General features: G+C 37.0%; 1 protein-coding gene across 4 annotated transcripts in view; it reads left to right on the forward strand.

Moving 5' to 3' along the window:
* PSD3 (pleckstrin and Sec7 domain containing 3) overlaps nt 1-27,208 on the forward strand; it is a 373,102-nt gene that overhangs the window by 120,496 nt on the left and 225,398 nt on the right. For 3 of the 4 annotated variants that reach the window (XM_063083776.1, XM_063083790.1, XM_063083798.1), the window contains 4 exons: nt 2,590-2,784; nt 2,933-3,013; nt 16,498-16,610; nt 19,116-19,174. In XM_063083776.1, the coding sequence (XP_062939846.1) occupies nt 2,590-2,784; nt 2,933-3,013; nt 16,498-16,610; nt 19,116-19,174 (448 nt within the window). Of the gene's footprint in view, nt 1-2,589; nt 2,785-2,932; nt 3,014-16,497; nt 16,611-19,115; nt 19,175-21,331; nt 21,335-27,208 lie in introns of all 4 variants that reach the window. The other variant, XM_063083783.1, reaches the window with a different exon arrangement.

Genomic DNA, 27,208 nt, shown 5'->3' on the forward strand with positions numbered 1-27,208 from the left:
CAAGTCTGCTGGTTGGGGGGAAGTGTAGGACTCTGCAGCCTCTCTGAAGCTCCTTGGTGCACCAGCTGGTTGTGCGGGAACCCTGGCTGCATTCTGAGTGGCAGTATAGCTGCCAGACCACCACTTCGGTGGTCGATCAGTGGGAAATGGGAAATTGTAAACTAGGTAGAATAAGTAACAAGTTAGAGATTGAGCAGTTCTGCTTAAAAATATATTCTTGCTACTGTGGTTTTTGTCATTTATTACATGGTGTGAATTTACAACTTTTTTTCAAATTCAGATTTTGAAAAATATTTAACAGCTTTGAGTTACAATTCAAATAACACAACGTTTACCTTTTTAAAGTATAAAATCTGGTGGTTTTGGTATATTAACAGAGCTGCTTAGCCCTCACCACTATCTTAAGTATATTTTCATGATCCCAAGAAGGAACTCTGTACCCATTAGCAGTACTATTTTTTTGATCGATAATGCTGTTTTTACTTTGTAACAATTACAATTACATATTTAATGATTTTATCATCCCTGTTCCTTCTTCAGCATCCTAGTTTAGAAGCTTATGATGCAGGTCATGCCAAAGAAAGATGGGATAGAGCAAGGGCTTGCAAACCACCATCTGTAGGCCCAATTCAAACTAGCCTGGAAGGGCTTAATATTTTTAAAAGTTGTAACAAACCAACAGGAAAGCAGCATGTATGATAGGAACCTCGTGGCCAGCAAGCCTAAAATATTTATTACTTGGTCCGTTATGGAAAAATTCTGACTGTCCCTGGTTTAGGGTCTGTGGTAAGTGTGTTGGAAGGCCATTTAAGCACAGTGTTTTATCACGAGCATGTCTTTGTTACCATGTTAAAATGAAGATTTGGAAATTAATGTATCCCTCATTGGTTTTAGTGTTATAAATGCATGAGGTAACACTCCACAGCAGGCCACAGGGTATAGTTCCTTCAGTAGGTTTGTGAGGTCAAAGTTATTTTATACTGTCCACTACATTTTCTTCCATTTTTACCATATTGATATTGTATAGTACAAAAGCAGTAGTGGGGCCTTTGCAGAAATGAAAGTAGTGGCACCAAACTTCTAGCTGTCATTGTATTCTTCATTGCCATCATTTAAAGTAAAAACAAAGGCCAGTTTCACCTAAAATTGTCCTTGATGAAGCCAGTACAAATTAATTTTATTACATTTTAACACTGAGTTCGTGTCCTTTAAATTTCACATGCGACGAGACGGGAATAAAGCACTTCCGCTCCTGACGGTTTTTGCCAGGAGATGCGCTCATTTGTCATTTGAGCTGAGCTATACACTAGTCCCTCTTTTTCATGGAATGTCATTTTTCCTTGAAAGAATGATAAACTATGTTATTGGCAAACATTTTCTGGAAAATGAATTAGTGATTCTGTTACTTTAAAGAAAAATACTGACAATATTTGTAGCCAATGATTAAATTTGAAGTTTTGATCAAAAATTAGAATTTTGGAAAACATATCTGCCACCAAAAGTTTGACAGCTTCCCAATATTTAAAGAATTTCCTGAAGATACTGGTGGTGACATTAATGAATGTGATTTTTTTGATATCGTATAATGAAATGTGTCAACTAATATTTTGCAAACAGCCAACATGTGGTGTTACAAAATTATGCATCGGTAAAAGATCCATTCAAAGTATAAAACGTATTTTAGCATAAGAGTACAAAAAGTTCATTGACATGAATTTAGATTCTGTATTGCGACTTAAGAAACTACCGGTTATCTTATTTTGGTGTGGTATCAATAAAGAATATCCACAATTAAACAAAAATAAATATTAAAATACTCCTCCTTTTTCTAACTAAGTATCTATGTGAGGCCAGATATCCTTAAACTGCTTCAACCAGGGCCCAGCCCGTGGCGCACTCGGGAGAGTGCGGCGCTGGGAGCGCGGCGACGCTCCTGCCGCGGGTTCGGATACTATATAGGAATGGCCGGTGCACTCACTGGCTGAGTGCCGGTCACGAAAACGACAAAAAAAAAAAAAAAAAAAAAAAAAAAGCTTCAACCAAAACAGTATATTGTTACAGATTGAATGTAGAGGTGGCTCTGAGAATCTAGCTGCCTTCTATCAAGCCAGCCATTAAAGAAATTTGTAAAAAATGTAAATCACTCTTTCTTGTCTCACCAAATTTTATGTTGTTTCAGAAAATGTATTTTTAATAAAAATGTAATGTTTATATTACATAAAATGGATTTATTATTTTTAAATGAATTAGTAAATATTTAACTTTTTTATGTTTTAATTATTAATATGGTAAATATCAATAGATACCCACATAAACAGAAGCTCTTTGGAGTCCTCAATATTAAAAATGTAAAGTTCCTAAGACCAACTAGTTTAAAAACTGCTAGTCTAGAGTTTAGGCAATCACTTTTTTAGTCCTTTGAAATATAGTAACTGAAAATATTTTATGCACAGTTAAGTATGAAACGATCTCATTTAAGTTTTTATTTGTTCTACAATGTCATGATTATTTCATCAGCCATTTTTTTGCTATAAAAAATGGTTGATGAATAAAACTTTATTACTTTGTTTTCCTTCTTTATTCTCCTAGCAATGCTGAGGTGAAAAAAACACGGCGAGAGGCTCATTCTGGAATGGGGAACACTGAAATTCTGGAAAAGGAGACTTCAGAAGGTCTCAGTAATGGCACCAGCAGTAACGTGGAAGCAGCCAAAAGGCTGGCCAAACGCCTTTATCAACTGGACAGATTCAAAAGATCAGATGTCGCGAAACACCTAGGCAAGAAGTATGTTCTAGTCTAAGGCTGGTGTGTCTGTTTGAGTTTATTGTGTGTGTGTGTGTGTGTGTGTGTGTGTGTGTGTGTGTGTGTGTGTGTGTGTGTGTATTTTATTAGTTTCCATTTCAATAACCAAGTCTATTCTGTTTTCTTATAGCAATGAATTTAGCAAACTAGTTGCAGAAGAATATCTGAAGTTTTTTGATTTTACGGGAATGACACTGGATCAGTCTCTCAGGTATGATTAAACATCATTTTTTATTGCCTCCAAAGAATTCATTCTTGGAGAGAAAGAAATGTGCTTTATCTAGAATCTGATTTTATTGTTTTAAACCCCCACTTACTTTGTGAACTCAGCTCAGATTGTATTTATAGATATCGACATAGCAGAGAGTGAGAAAAATGTATTGTTTTTACGAAATCACACATGAAGTGATATTCTGCATCTACCAATAAGCCCAAGTCCAGATGGCATATTAAAGAATGGTGCAAAGCAAGTCTGGAGAAAAAATGGAAACTGTGGGACTCCCCTCCCCCTTTTTTTATTGTGGTGAAGTACATATAAAATAAAATTTACCGTCTTAACCATTTTTAAGTATAAGTCAGTGGTATTAAATACATTCATAATTTTGTGCAACCATCACTACCATCCATCTCTGTAACTCCTTTCATCTCGTAAAACTGAGACTCTATATTCATTAAACCATAACTCCCCATTTCCCTACCCACCAGCCCCTGGCAACCACCATTCTACTCCCAGGTGCCTCATACAGGTGGAATCATATAGTAGTTGTCTTTTTTGTGACAGTCTTATTTCACTTAGCATAATGTCCTAAAGGTTCCTTGATATTGAAGCATATGGCGGAATTTCATTTCTTTTTAAGGACAAATATTATTCCATTGTATGGATTGTATTAGTCCATTTCTGTTGCTTATAACTAACTACCTGGAACTGGGTAACTTATAAGAAAATGAAATATATTGCTTACTGTTTCAGAGGTACAAAGTCCAAAGTCATTCCATTCTTGGCCCCCCAAAACTCATGTCCTTTTTACATACAAATGCATTCATTTCATCCCCAAAGTCTTAACTTGTTTAAACTCAAAAAGACTAAAGTTCAAAGTCCCATCTGTGAATTCAAAACAAGGTATCTACTTCCAAGATAACAATGGTGGGAAAAAGTGTACACATTCTCATTTGAAAAGGAAGAAATAGGCCAAAAGAAGTGGGTAACAGTATCAATCAAGTCCAAAACCCAAAAGGGCAGGCATTAAATCTCAAAGTTGGTGAATCATGTACCTGGACTCCATGTTTGATGTCCTCTGCCCAGTGGTGTGGGAATTGGATCCCTAGGTCCTCAGGCAACTCCATTTCTATAGCTCTCCTGGTCTCCGGTGATGCTTTAGCTCTTGCAGGCTAGCATTGCACTCTGGTAGCTCCACCATTCTGAGGTCTCCATGTGGTCCCACTCTCACGGCTCCACTAGGAATGGCACTGATGGCGTTTCTCTGCTGCAACTCCAACCCCACATTTCTGCTCAGCATTGCTCTAGAGAAGACTCTATGTGGTGACTCCACCCCTGTGACAGATCTCTTCCTGGACTCCCAGGCTTTTCCACACATCCTTTGTAATCAGAGTGGAGGCTCCCAGCCTTCACGGCTCTGGCATTCTGTCAGCCTGCAAACTTAACACCATGTGGACACTGCCAAGGCTTCTGGCTTGTATTTTCCAAAGCTGCAAGTCTACCCATACCTGGGGCCAATGTAGCTATGGCTGGAGGAGCCAAAGCAGCCAGGGTGCTGGTGCTGGAAGCAGCTTCCCAAGGTGGTCCTGGGCAGCGAGCCCAAGGGGGGCACCTCATCCTTGTTTTCCAAGACCATTCTGTCTCACCTAGGCCTTTGGACCTGAAATGGAAGGGTTGGCTTAGAGGCTTCTGCAGTGTTTTTAGGGCATTTTCCACCTTTCTTTTGTACTAATCTCCTTAGCAAATGGCCACTGGGCTAAACCATTGAATTTTTCTCCTAAAAATGCTCTCTGCTTCTCTACCACATGGCCAGACTACAAATTTTCCAAATCTTTACACTCTACTTCTCTTTTAAATTCTGGCTTTACATCATGCCTTTGCCACTGTAACTCATCATAGGCTGTTGCAAGTAGCCATACAGCTTCCTTAATGCTTTGCTGCTTAGAAATTTCTTCTGCTAAATACTCTGGTTCACATCTCTTAAGTTCTAACTTCCACAAAGTCCTAGGGCTTTGACACAGTGCAGCCAAGTTCCTTGCCAGTTCATAGCAAAGGTGATCTTTGCCCCAGTTTCCAGTAAACTCCTTATTTCTATCCGAGACCTCAGTTTCAGGTTGAGGTCTTTACATTTCATGTTTTCATGAGCATTCTGATCACCACTATTTAACCAATCTCTCAAATTTTCCCTGGTTTTCTTGTCTTCTAAACTTTCACCAGCATCTAGGCTTTTTCTAGCCTGTTCCTCCAAATTCTTCCAGCCTCCTCAACACCCAGTTCCAAACCTGCTTACACATTTTCAAGTATGTTATAAGCAACACCCCACTTCTCTAATACCAATTTTCTTCTTAGTCAGTTTCTCTTGCTATAACAAAATACCTGGGACTGGGTAATTTATAAAGAAAATAAAATTTATTGCTTACAGTTTCAGAGGTTGGAAAATCCAAAGTCCAGGGAACACATCTGGTGAAGGCTTTCTTTGGTGGTGACTTCATAATTTATAAAGAAAATAAAATTTATTGCTTACAGTTTCAGAGGTTGGAAAATCCAAAGTCCAGGGAACACATCTGGTGAAGGCTTTCTTTGGTGGTGACTTCAGTAACATCAGGGTATCACATTGCAAAAATAGCATAGCAGAGACACACTAATCAACTCATTCACTCTCCTTTAAAGCCCTCCAAACCACACCCATGACCACCGTTTTTAATCCACTCACTATGGCATGGCCCTACAATCTAATCACCTCTTCAAGGCCCCACCTTTCAACTGCCATAAAAGGATTTCCCACCCTCTTTGCACTGTCACAGTGAAGACTAAGTTTTGGGGGAACATTCAACCCAACGCATGGATATAGCACCATTTGTTTATCCATTCATCTGTCAATGAACATTTGGGTTGTTTCCACATTTTAGCTGTTGTGAATAATGCTGTTGTCAAAGTGGGTGTGCAAATATCTCTTTGAGACCCTGCTTTCAATTCTTTTATTTTTCATTTTATTTTTATTCATTTATTTTTTATTTTTATTTTTTTATTTTAATTTTATTTTGTCGATATACATTGTGGCTGATTATTGCTCCCCATCACCAAAACCTCCCTCCCCCCTTCCCCTCAACAATGTCCTTTTTGTTTGCTTGTCATATCAACTTCAAGTAATTGCGGTTGTTATATCTTCTCCCCCCCACCCCGGTTTGTGTGTGTGTGTGTGTGAATTTATATATTAATTTTTAGCTCCCACTGATAAGTGAGAACATGTGGTATTTCTCTTTCAGTGCCTGACTTGTTTCACTTAATATAATTCTCTCAAGGTCCATCCATGTTGTTGCAAATGGCAGTATTTCATTCGTTTTTATAGCTGAGTAGTATTCCATTGTGTAGATGTACCACATTTTCTGTATCCACTCATCTGATGATGGACATTTGGGCTGGTTCCAAATCTTGGCTATTGTAAAGAGTGCTGCAATGAACATTGGGGAACAGGTATACCTTCGACTTGATGATTTCCATTCCTCTGGGTATATTCCCAACAGTGGGATAGCTGGGTCCTATGGTAGATCTATCTGCAATTGTTTGAGGAACCTCCATACCATTTTCCATAGAGGCTGCACCATTTTGCAGTCCCACCAACAATGTATGAGAGTTCCTTTTTCTCCGCAACCTCACCAGCATTTATCGTTCAGAGTCTTTTGGATTTTAGCCATCCTAACTGGGGTGAGATGGTATCTCAGTGTGGTTTTGATTTGCATTTCCCGGATGCTGAGTGATGTTGAGCATTTTTTCATATGTCTATTGGCCTTTTGTATATCTTCCTTAGAGAAATGCCTACTTAGCTCTTTTGCCCATTTTTTAATTGGGTTGCTTGTTTTCTTCTTATAAAGTTGTTTGAGTTCCTTATATATTCTGGATATTAATCCTTTGTCAGATGTATATTTTGCAAATATTTTCTCCCACTCTGTTGGTTGTCTTTTAACTCTGTTAATTGTTTCTTTTGCTGTGCAGAAGCTTTTTAGTTTGATATAATCCCATTTGTTTATTTTTCCTTTGGTTGCCCGTGCTTTTGGGGTCGTGTTCATGAAGTCTGTGCCCAGTCCTATTTCCTGAAGTGTTTCTCCTATGTTTTCTTTAAGAAGTTTTATTGTTTCAGGGTGTATATTTAAATCCTTAATCCATTTTGAGTTGATTTTAGTATATGGTGAGAGGTATGGATCTAGTTTCATTCTCCTGCATATGGATATCCAGTTATCCCAGCACCATTTGCTGAAGAGGCAGTCCCTTCCCCAGTGAATAGGCTTGGTGCCTTTGTCAAAGATCAGATGGCAGTAAGTGTGTGGGTTGATTTCTGGATTCTCTATTCTATTCCATTGGTCAGTGTGTCTGTTTTTATGCCAGTACCATACTGTTTTGGTTATTATAGCTTTGTAGTCTAGCTTAAAGTCAGGTAGTGTTATGCCTCCAGCTTTATTTTTTTTGCTCAGCATTGCTTTGGCTATACGTGGTCTTTTATTGTTCCATATAAATGACTGGATAGTTTTTTTCCATTTCTGAGAAAAATGTCTTTGGAATTTTGATGGGGATTGCATTGAATTTGGATATCACTTTGGGTAGTATGGACATTTTCACTATGTTGATTCTTCCAATCCAAGAGCATGGGATATCTTTCCATCTTCTTGTATCCTCTCTAATTTCTCTCAGCAGTGGTTTGTAGTTCTCATTATAGATTTTTCACCTCCTTGGTTAACTCAATTCCTAAGTATTTTATTTTTTTGGTGGCTATTGTAAATGGGCAGGCTTTCTTGATTTTTCGTTCTGCATGTTCACTATTGGAGAAGAGAAATGCTACTGATTTTTGTGTGTTGATTTTGTATCCTGCTACTGTGCTGAAATCATTTATCAATTCCAGCAGTTTTTTTGTAGAGGTTTTAGGCTTTTCGATATATAGGATCATGTCATCTGCAAACAGGGACAGTTTGACTTCATCTTTTCCAATCTGGATGCCCTTTATTTCCTTCTCTTCTCTGATTGCTCTGGCTAGTACTTCCAACACTATGTTGAATAGGAGTGGTGAGAGTGGGCATCCTTGTCTAGTTCCTGTTCTTAAAGGAAAAGCTTTCAGCTTTTCCCCATTCAGGATGATATTGGCAGTGGGTTTGTCATATATGGCTTTAATTATGTTGAGATACTTTCCCTCTATACCTAACTTATAGAGGGTCTTTGTCATGAATGAGTGCTGAACTTTATCAAATGCTTTTTCAGCATCTATAGAGATGATCATATGGTCCCTGTGTTTGAGTTTATTAATATGGTGTATCACATTTATTGATTTGCGTATGTTGAACCAACCTTGCATCCCTTGGATGAATCCCACTTGATCGTGATGAATAATTTTTCGTGTGTGTTGCTGTATTCTGTTTGATAGTATTTTAGTGAGGATTTTTGCATCTATATTCATCAAGGATATTGGCCTGTAGTTTTCTTTTTTGGTTATATCTTTACCTGGTTTTGGTATCAGGATGATGTTTGCTTCATAGAATGAGTTTAGGAGATTTGCGTCCGTTTCAATCTTTTGGAATAGTTTGTAAAGAATCGGTGTCCATTCCTCTTTGAATATTTGGTAAAATTCTGCTGTGAATTCATCTGGTCCTGGGCTTTTCTTTGTTGGGAGCCTTCTGATAACAGCTTCAATCTCCTTTATTGTTATTGGTCTGTTCAAATTTTCTACGTCTTCATGGTTCAGTTTTGGGAGCTTGTGTGTGTCCAGAAATTTATCCATTTCCTCCAGATTTTCAAATTTGTTGGTGAATAGTTGTTTATAGTAGTCTCGAATGATTCCTTGTATTTCAGATGAATCAGTTGTAATATCGCCTTTTTCATTTCTAATTTTTGTTATTTGAGTCTTCTCTCTTCTTTTTTTTTTGTTAGCCATGCTAATGGTTTGTCAATTTTATTTATCTTTTCAAAAAACCAACTTTTTGATTCGTTGATCTTTTGAATTGTTTTTTGGTTTTCCATTTCATTCAGTTCTGCTCTGATCTTAATGATTTCTTTCTGTCTGCTAACTTTAGGTTTGGATTGTTCTTGTTTCTCTAGTTCTTTAAGGTGAAGTGTTAGGTTGTTCACTTGCCATCTTTCCATTCTTCTGAAGTGAGCGTGTAATGCAATAAATTTCCCCCTCAATACTGCTTTTGCAGTATCCCACAGGTTTTGGTATGAAGTATCCTTGTTTTCATTAGTTTCAATAAATTTTTTGATTTCCTGCTTGATTTCTTCTTGGACCCATATGTCATTAAGTAGAATGCTGTTTAATTTCCATGTGTTTGTATAGTTTCCAGAGTTTCATTTGTTATTAATTTCTAGTTTTAATCCATTGTGGTCTGGGAAGATACATGGGATAATTCCAATTTTTTTGAATTTATTGAGACTTGATTTGTGACCTAATATGTGATCTATCCTGGAGAATGATCCATGTGCTGATGAGAAGAATGAATATTCTGAGGTTGTTGGATGGAATGTTCTGTAGATATCTGCCAATTCCAATTGGTCTAGAGTCTTGCTTAGATCTTGTGTTTCTCTACTGATTCTTTGCCTAGATGATCTGTCTAATATTGACAGTGGGGTGTTCAGGTCCCCTGCTATTATGGTATTAGTGTCTATTTCCTTCTTTAGGTCTAATAGAGTTTGTTTTATAAATCTGGCTGCTCCAACATTGGGTGCGTACATATTTATGATTGTTATGTCTTCTTGATGGATCAGTCCTTTTATCATTAAGTAGTGTCCCTCATTGTCTCTTTTTATGGTTTTTAGTTTAAAGTCTATTTTGTCAGATATAAGAATAGCTACTCCAGCTCGTTTTTCTTTTCTGTTTGCATGGTAAATCTTTTTCTTCCTTGCTTTCTGATTTACTGTTTGTTTTCTGTGTTTGTTGGTTCCTTAGGTTGTAGATAGCGTTTCTGTTTGCTTGTTTTCTCTTCATGAATGCCATTTTTATTATACTAGTGGGTATTGATTTTTCTTGGGTTTTTATGGCAGTGGTAGTTATTTTTCAGGAACCAAACCCAGTACTCCCTTGAGGATTTCTTGTAAGGGTGGTCGTGTGGTACTGAACTCCTGCAGTTTTTGTTTGTTTGAGAAATATACTATTTGCCCTTCATTTCGGAAGGATAGCCTTGCAGGGTAGAGTATTCTTGGCTGGCAATCTTTGTCTTTTAGTATTTTGAAAATATCATCCCATTCCTTTCTAGCTTTTAGGATTTGTGATGGAAAGTCTGATGTTAGCCTGATTGGGGCTCCTTTATAGGTGATTTGACGCTTCTCTTTGCAGCTTTTAAGATTCTCTCTTTGTCTCTGAGTTTTGCCAATTTGACTATGACATGTCTTGGAGAAGGCCTTTTTGGGTTGAATAAGTTTGGAGATCGTTGAGCTTCCTGGATCTGAAGATCTGTGACTTTTCCTATACCTGGGAAGTTTTCTGCCACTATTTTTTTGAATATGTTTTCAATGGAATCTCCATTTTCCTCCCCTTCTGGAATACCCATGACTCGGATATTTTAGCGCTTAAGGTTGTCTGGTATCTCTCTCAGATTTTCTTCAATGTCCTTGATTCTTTTTTCTTTCTTTTTGTCTGCTTAGTTTGGAGATCGTTGAGCTTCCTGGATCTGAAGATCTGTGACTTTTCCTATACCTGGGAAGTTTTCTGCCACTATTTTTTTGAATATGTGTTCAGTAGAATCTCCATTTTCCTCCCCTTCTGGAATACCCATGACTCGGATATTTGAGCGCTTAAGGTTGTCTGGTATCTCTCTCAGATTTTCTTCAATGTCCTTGATTCTTTTTTCTTTCTTTTTGTCTGCTTGTGTTATTTCAAACAGCCCATCTTCAAGTTCAGAGGTTCTCTCTTCAACTTCGACAAGCCTGCTGATTAAACTCTCCGTTGTGTTTTTTATTTCGCTGAATAACTTCTTCAGTTCAGCAAGTTCTGCTACATTTTTTTTCAGGACATTGATTTCTTTGTACATTTCCTCTTTCAGATCCTGTATACTTTTCCTCATTTCATCATGATGTCTAGCTGTGTTTTCTTGTATCTCATTCAGTTTCCTTAGAATTATCACTCGAAATTCCTTGTCAGTCATTTCAAGGGCTTCTTGTTCTATAGGATCTAGAGTTTGAGATTTATTAACTTTTGGTGGTGTACTTTCTTGATTTTTTGTATTTCTGGTATCTTTTTTTTGATGTTTATTCATTGTGGCAGGGGATTTCACAGTCCACCGTTTTGAGACTAATGAATAACTAGGATGTTGCTGTGGTTGCCAATTTCGTATGGCTACCTCCATGGCTGCTCAGTTGGCCTCTAGTGCCTTGTGTGTGTGGTTGCCTCGGGTCTTGGGCTTCTCTGGGGAGCCACCTTTCTGGTTAGCTTGGACTCTGCTGGGCTGGTGGATCACGTACCACAGGGTGTGTGATCTCTGTTGAGCTTTCACTTCCTGTGCAGGACTTCTCCCTGTTCCGTGTGCTCTGGCCCAGGCTGTTGGATCGTGCAGTGGTGACCCCACAGGGTGTGTGGTTTCTCTCTAGTCTCCGCCTCCCTGGCCGCACGTCTCCCCACTCTGTGCGCACTGTGCTGGGCTGGGGCGTGTCTTCTGCACCCCTCGTCTATCAGCTGGGCCTTCAAGACCCTGCTCGGCACCACCTCGCCCAGGAAGTCTACCAGGTTTCTGCTAGGCACAGACGACCGGTCGCTCTGGGTGCCTTTGTAGCACTGTGTAGATCTTTCTCGGGACTTGTTCACCTTTGTATCCCCCCGGTATAAACCGAGTCTAGCACCCGCCTGCAGCCAGCTCTCCGGCAGGTTCAAGCGGACCTGGGAACTCTCCTACCACACTATTACCAACCAGAAATTGGTTAGGCTTTTTTCTGAACTGGTGGCTGCAGAGAAGGCATCTGCCTCCCAGTAACAGGAATTTTACCGGGGGCCAGAGTCCAGGGTGTGGTGGAGTGACAGTCGGCCCCGCCCGTACTTCCTTGCCCTCCCAACACTGGCCGGGGACGCCCCACGCCACCAACCCGCCAGAGAACTGTGGAGGGAGTGGGAGGGGAGGCCGGCCCGCAGGCTCCGGAAAGCCCCGCGCCGGGTCAAGCAAGTGGGAAGGCTCAGTGACGGCCGAGCTGGGCGGAGCTGCCAGCACCTGGAATAACAGAGGCAGCCCTGGGGCGGTGAGTGGCCTGGTGATGCAGGCGTGAGCCGGATGGGCGTCAGCTCCCCGAACAGGGCTGGTCCAGGGGTCACTCACAGGGTTGTGCCAGGTCGGGCGCTCAGTCTCTGCCTCTGGTTTGCCACCTTCCCCGTTCTCGGCCACTGCCGCCTTGGGCTGTTCAGTCGCGGCGCGGCTCGGGCGCTCCCAGGAATCTTCTTTAATGCCGGCCTGAAACCTTGAATCCTGAATAGGGCAGCTGGCCTCCTTCAGCGCGGCCCCGGCCTCCGGGATCCTGTCTGCATCCACAGCAGCCCTGGCGCTGTGTTCCCTGTTTCGAGACTCGCTTTTGCAGCTAAGAAACATTTCTTTTCCTGCTCCACACTTCAAAGCTGTTGCCTGTAAATGAGGCAGCCTCTCCTGCCGAGGGCAAAGTGGCAGTCACCCCCCACGACCGGCCACCATCAGCGGTCCTCCCTTAAGAGATGGCAAGAGGAAGGTCCACAAGTTTCCCGGCTGCCTGAGGCCCAGTGGCCACCTTTTCCACCTCAGCTACTCCGCATCAGCCGCCGCAGCCACCGCCATCTTGAAACCTCCTATCTCAATTCTTTTATGTAGGGAGTTTGGTTTTTGAATGAGCAGTTAAAAAAGAACAGTTTACAGACTATAGAATTACAGTTTTCCTAAGCATTTGCTTACAATAGCCAAATAGCCTTTTGAAATAATACTTTGAATTTGATTCTTGAATGGAATAAAAATGAGTATCAACATAATAATCAGCAGAAATTATCTGTAAAAGCCTTTCAGACAATATCCACTTTTTGCTGACCTTTTTAAATAAAGATGTCTAAAACAAATTGATCCTCACTTTTCATATCATACTGCAAATTTCTAAGAGGAGCTGAAGTTAAAACCCAGTCATCATTTACTCTTACAAACTATAAAATGGCAGAGCCTGGAAGAATTCTGAGATCATATAGTATAACAAACCGTGAAACGGAGGCCTGGTAGGTGAAGTGAGGATGTTTGGATTAGAGTGTACAACAGTGATTTATTTTGTGCCTCTTTCCATTGAATCAAGGATACTCATAGGTTTTCTAATGAAATCAAGTAAGAATGGAAGAAAGATCTATATTTTTGCTTTGCATTATGATGTGGTTTATTAAAAAAAAAAAAAAAAAGGTGGAGAGCTTTTTCCTCTAAGACCAGGAACGAGGCAAGGATACCCACTCTCACCACATCTATTCACCAAAGTACTGGATGTCCTGGCCTGAACAATTAGTCAAGAGAAAGAAATAAAAGACATACAAATTAGAGAGGAGGAAGTCAAATTGTCCCTGTTTACAAGTGACATGATCTTATGTATAGAAAACTCTAAAGACTCCACCAAGAAACTGTTAGGACTATAAACAAATTCTGTAAAGATGGAGAAGATGCAAGATACAAAATCAACATACAAAAGTTAGTAGTGTTTCCATATGCTAAAAGTGAACTATCTGAGAAAGAAATCAAGAAAACAATTTCATTTACAGTAGTTACCAAGAAAAGATAACTATGAATAAATTTAACCAAGGAGGTGAAAGATCTCTACACTGAAATCTATTTTAAAAAAAGGAAAGAAAGAAAGAAAGAAATTGAATGGGCACAAATAAATGGAAAACTATACCATGTTTATGGATTGGAAGAATTAATATTGTTAAAATGTCCATACTACCTAAAGTGATCTACAGATTCAATGTAATACTTACCAAAATACAAATAACATTCTTCACAGACATATAAAAACAATCCTAAAATTTACATTGAACCAGAAAAGACCCCAAATAGCCAAACCAATCATGAGCAAAAAGAACCAAGGTGGAGAGATCACATTACCTGACTTTAAAATATACTATAGAGCGATACTAACCAAAACAGCATGGTACCATAAAAATAGACACATAGACCAATGGAATAGAATAAAGAACACAGAAATAAATCCACATACTTAGAGGTGACTAATTTTTGACAAAGGAGCCAAGAACACACATTTGGGAAAGGTCAGTCTCTTCAAAAAGTGGTGCTGGGAAAAATGGACATCCACATGCAGGAGAATGAAACTTATCTCTCACCATGTACAAAAATCTTTAATCAGTGGATTAAAGACTTAAATGTAAGATCCCAAACTATAAAACTAGTAGGAGAAAACATAAGGGACCCACTTCATGACATTAATCTGGACAAAGATTTTTGGATATGAACTCAAAAGCACAGGCAACAAAAGCAAAAGTAAACAAATGGGATCATACTAAAAAGGTTCTGCACAACAAAGGAAATGATCAGCAGAATGAAGAGACAACCTATAGACTAGGAGAAAATATTTGCAAGCTAGGCACCTGACAGTGGGTTAACATGCAGATTATGTAAGGAACTCAAACCACCCAGTAGCACAAAAATACAAATAATCCAGTTTTAAAATGGGCAAGTGAACTGAGTAGACATTTTTTAAAAGAAGACATACAGATGGTCAATGAGTATATGAAAAAATGCTCAACATTACTAATCATCAAGGAACTGTGAATCAGAACCACCTCAGAATGGCTATTATCAAAAAGACAGAAAATAAATGCTGGTGTGAATATGGAAAAAATGAGATCCGTTATACACTGTTGATTGGAACATAAATTAGCGTAGCCATTATGAGAAACAATGTGGAGTTCTTAAAAAAAAATAGTGTGCTATATAATCCAGCAGTCCCACTACTGGGTATTTATCCAAAGGAAATGGAATCGGTGATGTTGAATAGATATCTGCACTTCTGTGTTTATTGCAGCAGAATTCACAATAGCCAAGATATGGAATCAACCTAAGTGTCCATCAGCAGATGAATGGATAAAGAAAATGTGTGTGTGTGTGTGTGTGCGTGTGCACATACGTATATGCACACACAATGGAATACTAATCGGCTGTAAAAAAAGAAAAGAAAAGAAAAGAAATCCTGTCATTTGCAGCAACACGGATCAACCTGGAGGACGTATGTTAAGTAAAACAGCCAGGCACAGAAAGACAAATACTGCGTGACCTCACTCATTTATGAAATTTTAACAAGCTGATCTCAGAAGTGGAGAGTAGAGTAGTGTTTACCAGAGGCTGGGGAAATGTACTGAGAGGAGGGTGGGATTGGGAGAGATTGGTTGACAGGTTCAGAATTACAGATATATAGGAGGAATAAGTAGTGATGTTCCGTTGCACAGTAGGGGTAATAATATTGTATATTTCAAAATAACTAGAAGAGAGGATTTTTGAATGTTCTTATCACAAAGAAATGATAAATATTTGAGGTGATGGATAAGCATTATTCTAATTTGATCATTACACAACATATACATGTATTGAAATATCACACTGTACCCCATTAATATGTACAATCATTATGTCAATTAAAAATGGGATAAAACTTAAAGTTATGAAAAATTAAAGTTTGATTAATATAAATTTAGGTTAATAAACTATAAATCTATAATAAGAGGGCAACATTTTCATAGAAATGTTTTGTTGTATGTTTCTTACAATAGTAAGATTTTTTAGAACATGTTAAGTGATCTTTTTTTTTTCTTACTATCTCCTGTTCAGGAAAATGCAGCTATGTTGTCAAGTAAGGCTCTTCTTCATTAATAAACAGTGCTCTCAGTGGATCTGATTTATAGTGATGTGTGGTTTTGGGCATATTTCCTATTATTCAAAGAAGTTTTATACATAAATTAATTTATTTCATAATTTAAGGAATAAATCAGTGTTTTAGCTCCCCAATTTCTCCTTATCTAAAAAATTAATAATAAAATGTGATAATAGGCAAAATAAAATTAACAGAAATCTGCACACAAGGCAGTGTAATTGTAATTTTAATTACAACAAAGTCAGTTGTGATTACAATCATGCAACAAAATGATAAAAGAACCCTGATGTGTGTAGTTTTTAAATACAGCCTGTATAAGTTGAATCTTAAGTATTCTTTGGTTTTTTTTTTATCTGACTGATGTTTTAAAATTGGCTACTTGACACTTAGTCATACCTTCTTCCCAAGGCTTTCTTGATGTACTGGCTACCCTGTTATTCCCGTCATCCTTTATATTGACATTTTATAGAATTTAAATATCAGTATAAATTTATATTGAATGGTCATCTAGTAAGTTGGTTTTTGGGGGGAAATAACTGCATAATTAATATCTTATGTTTATATAAATCATCTTTACCTGTCAAATGTAAAGAGTGTGATAACATTTTCTAAACTTTTACTTTTTTTTCCCCTTAATTCTTTAGGTATTTCTTCAAAGCATTTTCTCTTGTGGGAGAAACTCAAGAACGAGAAAGAGTTTTGATACACTTCTCCAACAGATACTTTTATTGTAACCCAGATACCATTGCTTCACAAGGTAATCTGATGGAAATTCTTGAATTTCTTTTTATAACAGTGGTTATTTTTCTTATTATGCAAGTTGCATTTTATCATGGTAAGTATAGATAATTATGCAAAAGAAAATGGAAATCACCTAAGTGTCTCTAATTACCTAGGAAAAACTATTAACACTTTGATTTACTTCCTTCTAGTCTACTTATGAAATATTTAATGTCAAGTTGGAATTATTACAGAGTTTTGTTTTCTGCTTTCTCTTTCATTAGGAGCATTTTCTCATGTCACTAACTTCTCTTTAAAAGCATGGTTTAATGACAGCATGACATTCTTCACCCTTCATTTAATTATTTTTACCTTATTTTCCAAATCCTTAGTATGACAGTGTACTTTCTTTAAATTGCCCATGCTTTGTCACTATGAGATTTTATGTGCAAAGTACATTATAATAAATGAAATGCCATTTTTCTTATTTCTTCTTTTTATGTCTGTGGTCTCTACACTTCTTGATGAAAGTCCATGTATGCTTAGTTTTGCGGTTAGTTTTGGAAGCATTTACAAATCTCACTGGAAGTCTAGTGCTTTTGTTTGATATTAATTATAATAACACCACTGACTTTCATGGATGATTTCAGTGAACTATGAGTTTATGTTTATTGTACTATATTTACAAAGTACTTTAAACTATTTAATTATTGACCTACCTTATGAAGGGAGGTAATTCCTGCAATAAAACAAAATTTTCAGAGCTTGAAGTCAAGCACATTCATTTGCAATTGGGCAATCCTTCATAAACTTAAAAATCGTGGAATAAATCATCACTGAGACTAGATGCACAAGAAATGGTAATTATTTCTTAGCTTCAGTATTGCCAATTAACTGGGATAAGTACGATTGATCACTTGATATTGACTAAGGTCCTCTGTCCCCCAGGCTGTCTACAGTTAGTTTACCATCTGATTATTAAGGTTGTATTTCTATCTGTACATTGATGCTGTTTTGAGTACTATTTATTCACTATCTCTATTACTTTCAGCATTGACTAGAGAATGAAAGGATAGAAAAGGGTTGTTTTTATTTAAACATTCTTGAAATCTAAGATGTTGACATTCCTGAATAAAATAAGAAATACGGATTTGTGCACTCAATTGGCTGTTGATAAGGGTATTTGAAAGTTGGCTGCTGAATTTTTCAAATGCCTTCAGGAATTTGCTTTAAATGCATATAGAATTTGTGATAAAATGGAACTGGAATAAATATTCTTTTAGGCACTTAGTAGCGTCTATTTAGAGGTATTGGTGACAGAAATCACCTTCTGTACTAAAAGGCATACTTTAAAAAACGGCTGTCTTTATAAATTCAGTAATTGGACAAGCCTCTCTGTACAGTTAGCATGAATTAATAAGATTTTTACTACATCTAAAATTGCTAGTCTACTATACTTGGATTGAGAATTAGTCGGGAGAGAATAAGAAGAAGAACTAATTCTGATGTTTGGAAATGAGAAGCTTAACTCTTCATACATTTTCTTTTCCACTATAAAATAAGAAGAAAAAGTGATGTTGTATAAAATGATTCATCTGGTTTGGACAACTTTTTTTTTCCTGAATTTTTAATTTTTTAATCTTTACAGGTTATTTCAGTATTTTACTTTGGTCTGATTCATAGTGTCTTTCACAAAACCATTCAACCTAAATGTTGCCTTTAAAGAATGGCAAGAAAGAGAACTATTTCTGCCTGTATATTTTTAGCCAGATAAATAATTTACAATCAGTAAACAGTGAAAATTTTAAATCTTGGTTTCCTTTAACCTATGTTTTTTTCTCAAACCACTTTCCTCCCAAAAAGTAAAAAAAGTATCAATATTAAATAATTATTTTCATTTTTATATCCCATGTTATAGAAAGTTGAGAAAATATAAATAAAATGATAAAAATTACAATCTTGCTACTCAGAGACAATCTCTTTTAATATAATGGTGTATATTCTTCTAGATGTATTTATATTAAGTGGAATCAAATTGCATATAAAGCATTTTTGATATAATAATTTATTGTGAAATAACTTTCCATTTCAACATGTATACTTGGACAACATTTTTAATGACTTCAACATAACAGAATTGTGTTTTTAGAGTCTCATATTTACTTGTCTCCCAATGTAAGCAGTATTTCTCTGGATGTCCTCATACTTTGTGTAGATTCTTAATTGTTTACTAGCATAAGGCCCTACAAATAGATTTGTGTCAAAGGGCACTGTTTCAAGGCTTTATGTATGTACTGTCAAATTGTCCTCCTGATAGGTAGGAACAATTTACTTTATCAACAGTGGAGGCCACCTCTGTGCATTGAGATTCTTTTTATAATTTATTCTTATCCATTTTCTGTCCCCCCAAACAAATAGGATTAATTGTGCCTAGCACAGGATCATGTTTTCATAGGTTCTTAGTGTATGCTATTTTAATAAGGGGGAAGAGTGCAACAGTAAATAGTGAATTAATGCTTTCTCTCCCTGTCTCTTTCTTTAGATGGAGTCCATTGCCTTACCTGTGCAATGATGCTGCTTAACACTGATCTGCATGGCCATGTAAGTGGAGGTTTGTGAAGCTGTCTTACAGAAATCTAAAACGTCTTAGGCTTGTATTTGTTTCTGTGTCCATACACCTTTATTCTCTGCTTCCCTTTCTCTCATTCTGTACATGGTTCCCATGACAGGTAGATAAACATAAATCTTTTCAAAAAGAAGTAACATTAATTTTACATGCTAGCACAGAGCATAATTTTAAATATATACCATATTGTCATGGTACCTGGAGTTGTTTTAGCAGTGATGTGTGTGTTTTGTGTCTTCTTTCTCCACTAGATGGCAGACAGAGTTTTTATGTGCTTTTGTTTAGTTTTATTTTTTGGTTAGGTATTATGGTTGATATACAATGATGGAAAGAGAATATAAATTAGATCTGAAGATGTCAATTGTCATTTCACTAAATACAGCAGTAAGTCTAAGAACTCATCCTTTTCTGTACTACTCAGCTCACCTAGTCTTTTACTAATTGAAATATCAAAATAACCTAGTTAATTGTTATTACTATTATGAGATGAACTTCTTGAATTTATAATTATACATAAAATTTCACCCTTCATAGAAGTAGAATTTTAGCATTTACTTAAACTCTTTATATTAAAGAAAATGAGAATGTTTTAATTAAATATAAATCAATCTGTATTTACTTAGAACAAAAATTATTTCATAGTCCCAGGTTCATTGATTTTGAAGAGCAAATCAGGTTTCTGTGTAATTAAAGATTATATCATCCCTTGATGTGCTCTAATATAATTTACATTACAATTTTTAAAAGTTACAGTAAAAGAACTAATATGTAGGTATTTGTTCTACTATTCCAAAAGGTCACATAATTCTGTTATTAGAAACTACTGTGCTTCTCTTTTAGGAGAAGCAATATGAAGCTGTTTGGGGCCATTAAGTTGAACTGGATATTAGAATAGAACTGGGGGAAAAAGGATTCCACCATCAGCAATGTGAGGAGATTTAGTGATAGAATCATAATTTTAACACTGTATTCACATATCTCAAAATAATCAACTAGGAGGTTCCTTCTGCAATTTATAAGAGGCAAATTTAGAATAACTTAGTGGCTTGTAGATGCATATAGTGTGTGTCCAGGGATTATACAGACTAAGAATATAAATACTTTCAGGTCTATTCTTGGGTAATAGACCTTTAATATATCACATGGAAATGAAGGTACAACAGCAATTCCTATAGTATGAGTCTTGAAATAAGTATTGGAATCTAGTTTTCATCCAGCTTGTTAAGCGGATGACCAGTCCGTGGGTCGTCCTGACCTGTTTTCCTGTTAGCAGTCAAGCAAGTTTTCACTGCTTTCTTCTCTGCCCATTTTGTGCAAACAGTTGCACTCTGCCTGCTTCTCTCCCTTCCCTTCCCCAATTTCTTAACTAACTTGCCAAAAAAGATTATTTTAAGTGTGCTTGTCTACATATAAGTATAACATTGACTTGAGCCAGTGATTTCCAGTGTGATATACTCTTCACATAAGATATTTTAAGGTCCAATCAACATATGATAGTTGTGTATATAGCATCTGTTGACTGCGAAAATGTGTAATGATGAAAAAAAACAACAATCCTTTAACAATTTACTTCCTATTTAAAGATTGAGTATCTCACAGAACTTCTGTAGAGGTTAGATTTTGGGGGAGTTGTGTCTGTTAAATTCTAGATTGAAGTTTAAAAAGCTCTAATATAGCTTTAATAATACTTTAAAATAAACATGAATCTTATTAATCACAAAAATATGAAATATAGCAGTGAGTAAAGGTGTGAGGTTTATTTTTTATTTAGATAAAAAACTGAGTATGCTTGATATGCAGACAAGCCCACAGGCTCAAACCACAGATCTAGGTCATTTGCTCTCACTCTGTCTTCAGACTTTTGAGGAGTTGTAAGGAGATTGGATAACACATCACACTTCTGTTTGGCAACTGGGATGGAAGAGATGGTTTATATAAAAGATTTTAATATTATCTTGAGTTAGGCCAATCATAGGTATGTTAATTAATGTTAATGGTTATAGTACCAAAGTCACTTATGTAAGAGGGACAAAATTATGAATAACAATAAATCTCTCTATATCATCTCCAGGATCATGTTTTTGGTGATTAGTTGTCAGCTTTGTTTTTAGAAATATGTGCTATATACTTAGGTTGTCTATTATTTAAGTTTCATATATTAGTTTTTAAGTCTTTATTTACAATGCACGCTGTTACAGGTCTGTTGAATGTATAGTAGCTATCATAAGAACTAACCATACAAAAATGTATTTCTCTTATCTTCCTCCTCTGCATTCATTTTAAAACTCAATTTTTCTTCTAGGTGGTAAGTTTTTATCGATAATTCTGGATGTACCTTCTCTTGCATCACGATTGCCTGATTTATTTTTATAGTGTCTGTTTGACGTATCAGCATGGCCCCTGTGAAGTTGAGCTATTCAGAAGATAAAGTGAATTATTTCTCATTATCTGTCCCTTTTCACCTTCTCCTTAATGCTGTACCGCCTAGGCCATGGCCACTCATTACTTTGTCCAATGCCAGAATAATCCTCTTGGGGAGTGAACTAATAAACCATTCCTTTTCTTCTTTACCATTGTGTCATGATAGCAATACAACAGCATGACCTTCCTGAGAAGTGCTGAGACTAGCTTGTCCTCTTGCTTTCACTGGGGGAGGGCTAACTTGGGAGATTAACTTCTTGTGGCTGTTCTTTGTGAATCTTTCCTTTAGTCTAAGAAATGATGCACTGAAAATGCATTGGTATGGCCCTTTGGCCCGCTAATTTTCTTACTAATAAAATGATGGAATGTATACTAATATAATAAATACTTCTAACATATAACTCGGGGTTGGCATGCCCTTCTCCCTTTCTTTTCCTAATTTTTTCTTATTCAACAAGCACTTTCATAGTGTGCTACTCCATCCACATTCTCTGCCGTTTGGGTAAGGATCAGAATGAATGAGACTTGTTCATGGAAGTCAAATCTCATCTCTGATAGTATTGGCTGGGCTGACCGGCATTAGTCAGGTTTAACTGAAGACATGTTAACAGGTAACTGAGGTGCAGAGGTGGAAAAATGCTGGGAAAGTGCTTTAATTTCATATTGGATTATAGTTTAACATCACTAATTAGGCTATTAGGCACAATCTGAAGCATGTGCAATATTTTTGAGGAAAAATTTTTTTGATGCCCCTTAGTACCTTTTTTAAAAAGTGTGGATGATTTATCATTATCTTAGCAATACAGTCTACTTTAATTTCTCTGCAAAGTTAATTCTCTTAGGTTAAATAAATATTTTATAATTGCAGTCACATGGCTAATTTTCTAAGTAATCCATTTTATTTTTAAAATGTCTTTTCATCTACAAAGTATACTATGTATGCAAATTAAACTTCTGTACATAGATAAATTTCTATTAAAATAAACTTTTAAGTTTATTTTTCTTTTCTTTTTCTTCGCCAGAACTAAGTTGTGTTGGGTATTGCTTGAACTATCAAGAGGGGAAAATTGAAAATCTTTTTTTGTTTGTTCGTTTAAACCTTGTATTTTATTGAAAATGGTATGAATAAAAGGATTTGACACGTTAGAATAAAATTTGGTTTATTATCAGTAGCAGAATAAATTCAAACCTACTCCTTTTCTGGACTAATCTCCCAGTGTGTTCTGTCAGGATTCAGTCATCCTGGCAGGATTATTGCCCAGCCTGAAGACAGGTGGCAGGGGCGGCATGACAGCAGGCAGGAACTGCTCTCCACGGCCGGCATTCTGAGGTGGTAGGACATTTTAGGCAAGGAACTGAGTTGCAATGAAGAGTGAGATCAATAGGAGTACCGTCAGTTGGCCATTTCACAATTAGAAAGCCACAAGAGAGACGCAAGTCTGTGGGTGACCAAGGTCAGCCCATACTCAGAGGCACTAGCCAAGGCATTATTTTTAATCAGGGTTTTGTGACAAAATTTACGTTTTAACCTTGTGGCTTGAGGTTTCAGTAGCAATTGTATCCTGTGTTCTCTGCTTTTCTGTGCAGTGGTATAAGAAGCAAGGGTGGGGCTATGCTGGAGAGGAGCTCTGCCTGGCTGGGGCTTCTGCAGATCCTTCGTCCTCAGGCTGCTCAGGGTAGCTGAGTACTACCCACTGGAGTTTTGAGGTTATGTATGAGGCTGGACCTTAATGTTTTTTTTTTTTGTTTCTTGCTGTTGGGTTATAAATTTGATAAGGGGTAAAACCATGGCTAGAACACCATACTGGTAGAGAGAAGAAAGAAAGAAAGGAATAAAGTGTAGGTTTTGTAACACGATAATGTTAAAAAGATATCTGGAGTTCAGTTTGAGATAGGTCATAGGAATTCTTCTCCCCCCCTCCCCCCCGCCCAATCTGTAAACTGAATTCTTGGATTGGCTCTTTAGGAGCCTAGAATTTTATGTGATATATAAATATTTGGTTTATTAGTAGTAGAAAATGAGTATGATAAAAAAAAATGATTGAAGAAATTTAATGCTTTTACTTCTTCATATTGTGCTATTTTATGTTTCTACCCTCAAAAGTACCACAAACTTTCGTGAGGTTGATGAACCATATGTAGTTAATATCCTCAGGAAGTCTGTGTGTCTGTAATTATCATTATTGTGACTGGCAGCCGCAGTAAGTACATTTTGCTTGCCACCCTCCCTTCTCCCTGCAGCTGTCTGCCCTGTGGATACCTCTTCTGTCTGTGTTGCCCGACATCCTTGGTGCCCTCTGCCATGAAAGCTGCCTTTGGCATTTATTTTTCTCCCTGAGCTTTACCCTGCTGTAGATTTCAGCCATGGTCTTAATTTCTATTCAGCCAGCACTGCCTTCTTCTCTAGGAATCCTCTTCTCTACCTCCTTGGTGCTATGTCTTTCTTTTTGCCTGATTGGGAGCTCCCTAACCCCCATTGCTTTGACCATGCTGTTATCTCTTGCAGTTTCTCAGTAATACTGAAAGTTCACGGAAGCATCAGACCCAGATCTCAGAGTTGCTGAGGGTTTCTAGTGGGGCATGACACTCATTTTCACTGTTACTGTTTCTATGGCCAGAGTGAGTATTTATGGGATAGCCTGAGAACCTAAGCATCAGCAGTGGAAATGTTTTTATAGAAAAATATCATGATTTAAAATTTTTTAATTTTAAAGTGACCTTTAGAGTGCAATTCATTATCATATTGGCAACCATCTAGATTTTCACAGGAATCCTTATTTAAGTGTGTGAAAATTTACTCAAGGTTGACTTCGTTGGATTCTGTGACCCCTCAAATGAAAACCTTCTTTCTATTTTCTCTTCCTCATTGTCCTGTCTCCCCCCACCCCCTTCTTCACCATTTTTTTTGTGTGTTGTTTTTTTTTTTTTGGTAGTTCCTTCCATTTTCTTAGAACAGGTTCACATGTGGAAAATACATCAGGGTAGCTTTAATTAGTTGAGTCAATGGGGCTCATTTAGGGACCTCAGATTATCTCATTTGTGTATTATTCGGTCACTATGTACCTTTTCCTTCTCACCATTGTGAGCTGTTCATATTTGCACAGTACATTAGTGGAAAGTGGTAAAGGAAAGCAGGTTAAGTCAGTTGAGTCAGTTTTGCTCCTCACTTCCTGCAGGTGGTTTGGGAGGAGTGAGGATAAGGAAGGAGGGTATTGAAACCTCTGACTCTTAACCTCTAATCCTGTTGCTTAATTTAATGCCTGTCCTATGACAATCAAGTTAAAAGTACAGTTTAGTCATTGCAATTTGATAATGAGTTTAGTGTGTTTTTCTTTATCTTCTTAAATTTTAGAGGAAATACTTTCTGTGAAATACTGATAGAATCTGCAGTTATACTACTTCTCAAACTTTTTGGTCTTGGAGTGTCTTTATACTCTTAAATTCTTGAGGACCTCCAAAAATTTTGTTTATATATATGAATATTTACCACATTGGAAACTAAAACTGTTAAAATTTAAAAATATTTATTAAATTATTTAAAACCCATTCAGTGAATAACATACTTTTTCTGAACAATAACTACACTTTTCCAAATGGAAAAAAAAAAAACTGTGAAAAGAATAGCATTTAAAATTTTTTGTAAATCTTTTAAATATTTGGCTTAATAGAAGATAACCAGATTCTCATAGCTGCTTTTGCATTTAGTCTATTGTAATGTATCACAAGTCATGTAGCTTCTAGAAAACTCCACTAGTATACTCATAAGAGAATGAGAGTGAAAAATTAAATGTTTTTAGTATTATTATAAAAATAGGTTTGATCTCATGGACATCTGAAACGGGATCCCTGAACCGCACTTTCAGAATTATTGCACTTTAAATTATCTCTGTGATTGGGGTTTATTAAAGAGCATATTTAATATCACAGCTCTAACTTCTGGTTTGAAAATTTACGCAGGATCCTGCCTTGCAGTCATGCATATCCCAAAATAGCCACCTGAGGGCAGCATGACACAGTCAGACTTACTCGATAGTGAAGCATGCAATACAAAAGCAAAACGGGAGCTTTTAGAGCTACATAGCTGAAGTAATTACCAGCTCAGTCGTATGCTTTTCTATCATTTGTTGTAACATGTTGGAGGAGGTGGATTTGTCATGTGGGAGGGTATGCCTGCTGTGTTTTTAATATCTCAAGATTTATGAAGCCAGATTTTACCGATGGATGATAAGAGCTCTTTGTTTCTCCGAAAGCATGTTTTCCATGAAGCTTCCAGACCCTACAGTATTAAAAATGAAGAATTTTAGGACCATTTTGCCTAATTCTAAGTCAGAGTGTATGTTGTGATTTGCCTTCCTAGTGAATACCTAATTGAGACAGGTTCCCGTATTAGCTCCCTGCAGAACTGAGTTTAAATTAGGCCTTGTTTGGAGCTTTGCAGAAGGTTCCATTCCCTGGATTGCCAGGGAAGACATGTTCAGAGCAAAGACTTAATCACACTTGTGCTGAGTTTTAGACTGGAGCTTGTATGGTTTCTAGGTACCCCTGCTGAGAATAAAATCTCTCCATCTAAACTTCCCCCTTGGCTCTCATTACTACAACAGAATTTGGGAGATGGTTCTCTACTGGGGTGGGAAAAAAATGCTTTAATTTTAACAAAGGGAAAGCCTGAAATTAAAGGACTGAATACATCAGAGTGCTTAATCTGTTTGCATGCTTGCTTATGATGTTGTCCTCAATATCAATACTACTTCCTTCCGGTTTTCTTTTAGATCAGGGGTGGGCAAAGTATGACCCATAGGCAAAATCCAGCTGGGGCCTGTCTTTATAAATAAAGCTTTATTGGAACACAGCCACACCCATTTGCTTACACCGTCACACTGCAGTGACAGTGTTGAATAGTTGTAACAGAGATTCTATGGGCTGCAAAGTCTAAAATATTTACTCTCTGGTTCTTTACAGAAATTTACAGAATCTGTCTGTTTAAGACTCTTGTCCTTAGTCCATAAAACAGTCTATAGTTTGGATACTCTCTCCCCCAAACACAGGAGGATGAGATTGAATTGAAGATAATCTCTTTACTTAAAATTCTAAATAGGAATGTATTTAAAACATATCCAAGTTAAATTTTTCAGAAATGATAAATTCATCAAAGAATTTCCCTCTAAAAGACATGTGTGTTTAAAAGAAAGCAAATGGAGAAAACAGCTCTTTCTTATTATTTGAAAAAGGTGGTATAATCAATGCAGAGAATAGTTTTTAATTTATCTGGGGATGTGAACCCCCACAGGGTGTTTTGACTTCTTGGTTAATATTTTCTCTCATTAAGGATAATAACTTAATTAGCTAAATATTCAAGATTGGGGTATGCCCGGTAGTTGGGGGGTTGAATAGAATTCTTATTTTTTGTGGATTCTCCATATGTATGTCATCTTTTTAGGTTTGATTAAAATGCCTCCTGATTTCAAAGATAATGATACAGAGACTTATATTCAGTAGCATCTCAGATTTGATTAGAAATGTTGCAGTTATTTCCAGGGACCATTTCTACACCTCTCAGTGCATTAAGGAGGCCTTTTCAAGTCTCCATA

This window comes from Cynocephalus volans, chromosome 2 (assembly GCF_027409185.1).
Source record: "Cynocephalus volans isolate mCynVol1 chromosome 2, mCynVol1.pri, whole genome shotgun sequence".
NCBI lineage: Eukaryota > Metazoa > Chordata > Mammalia > Dermoptera > Cynocephalidae > Cynocephalus > Cynocephalus volans.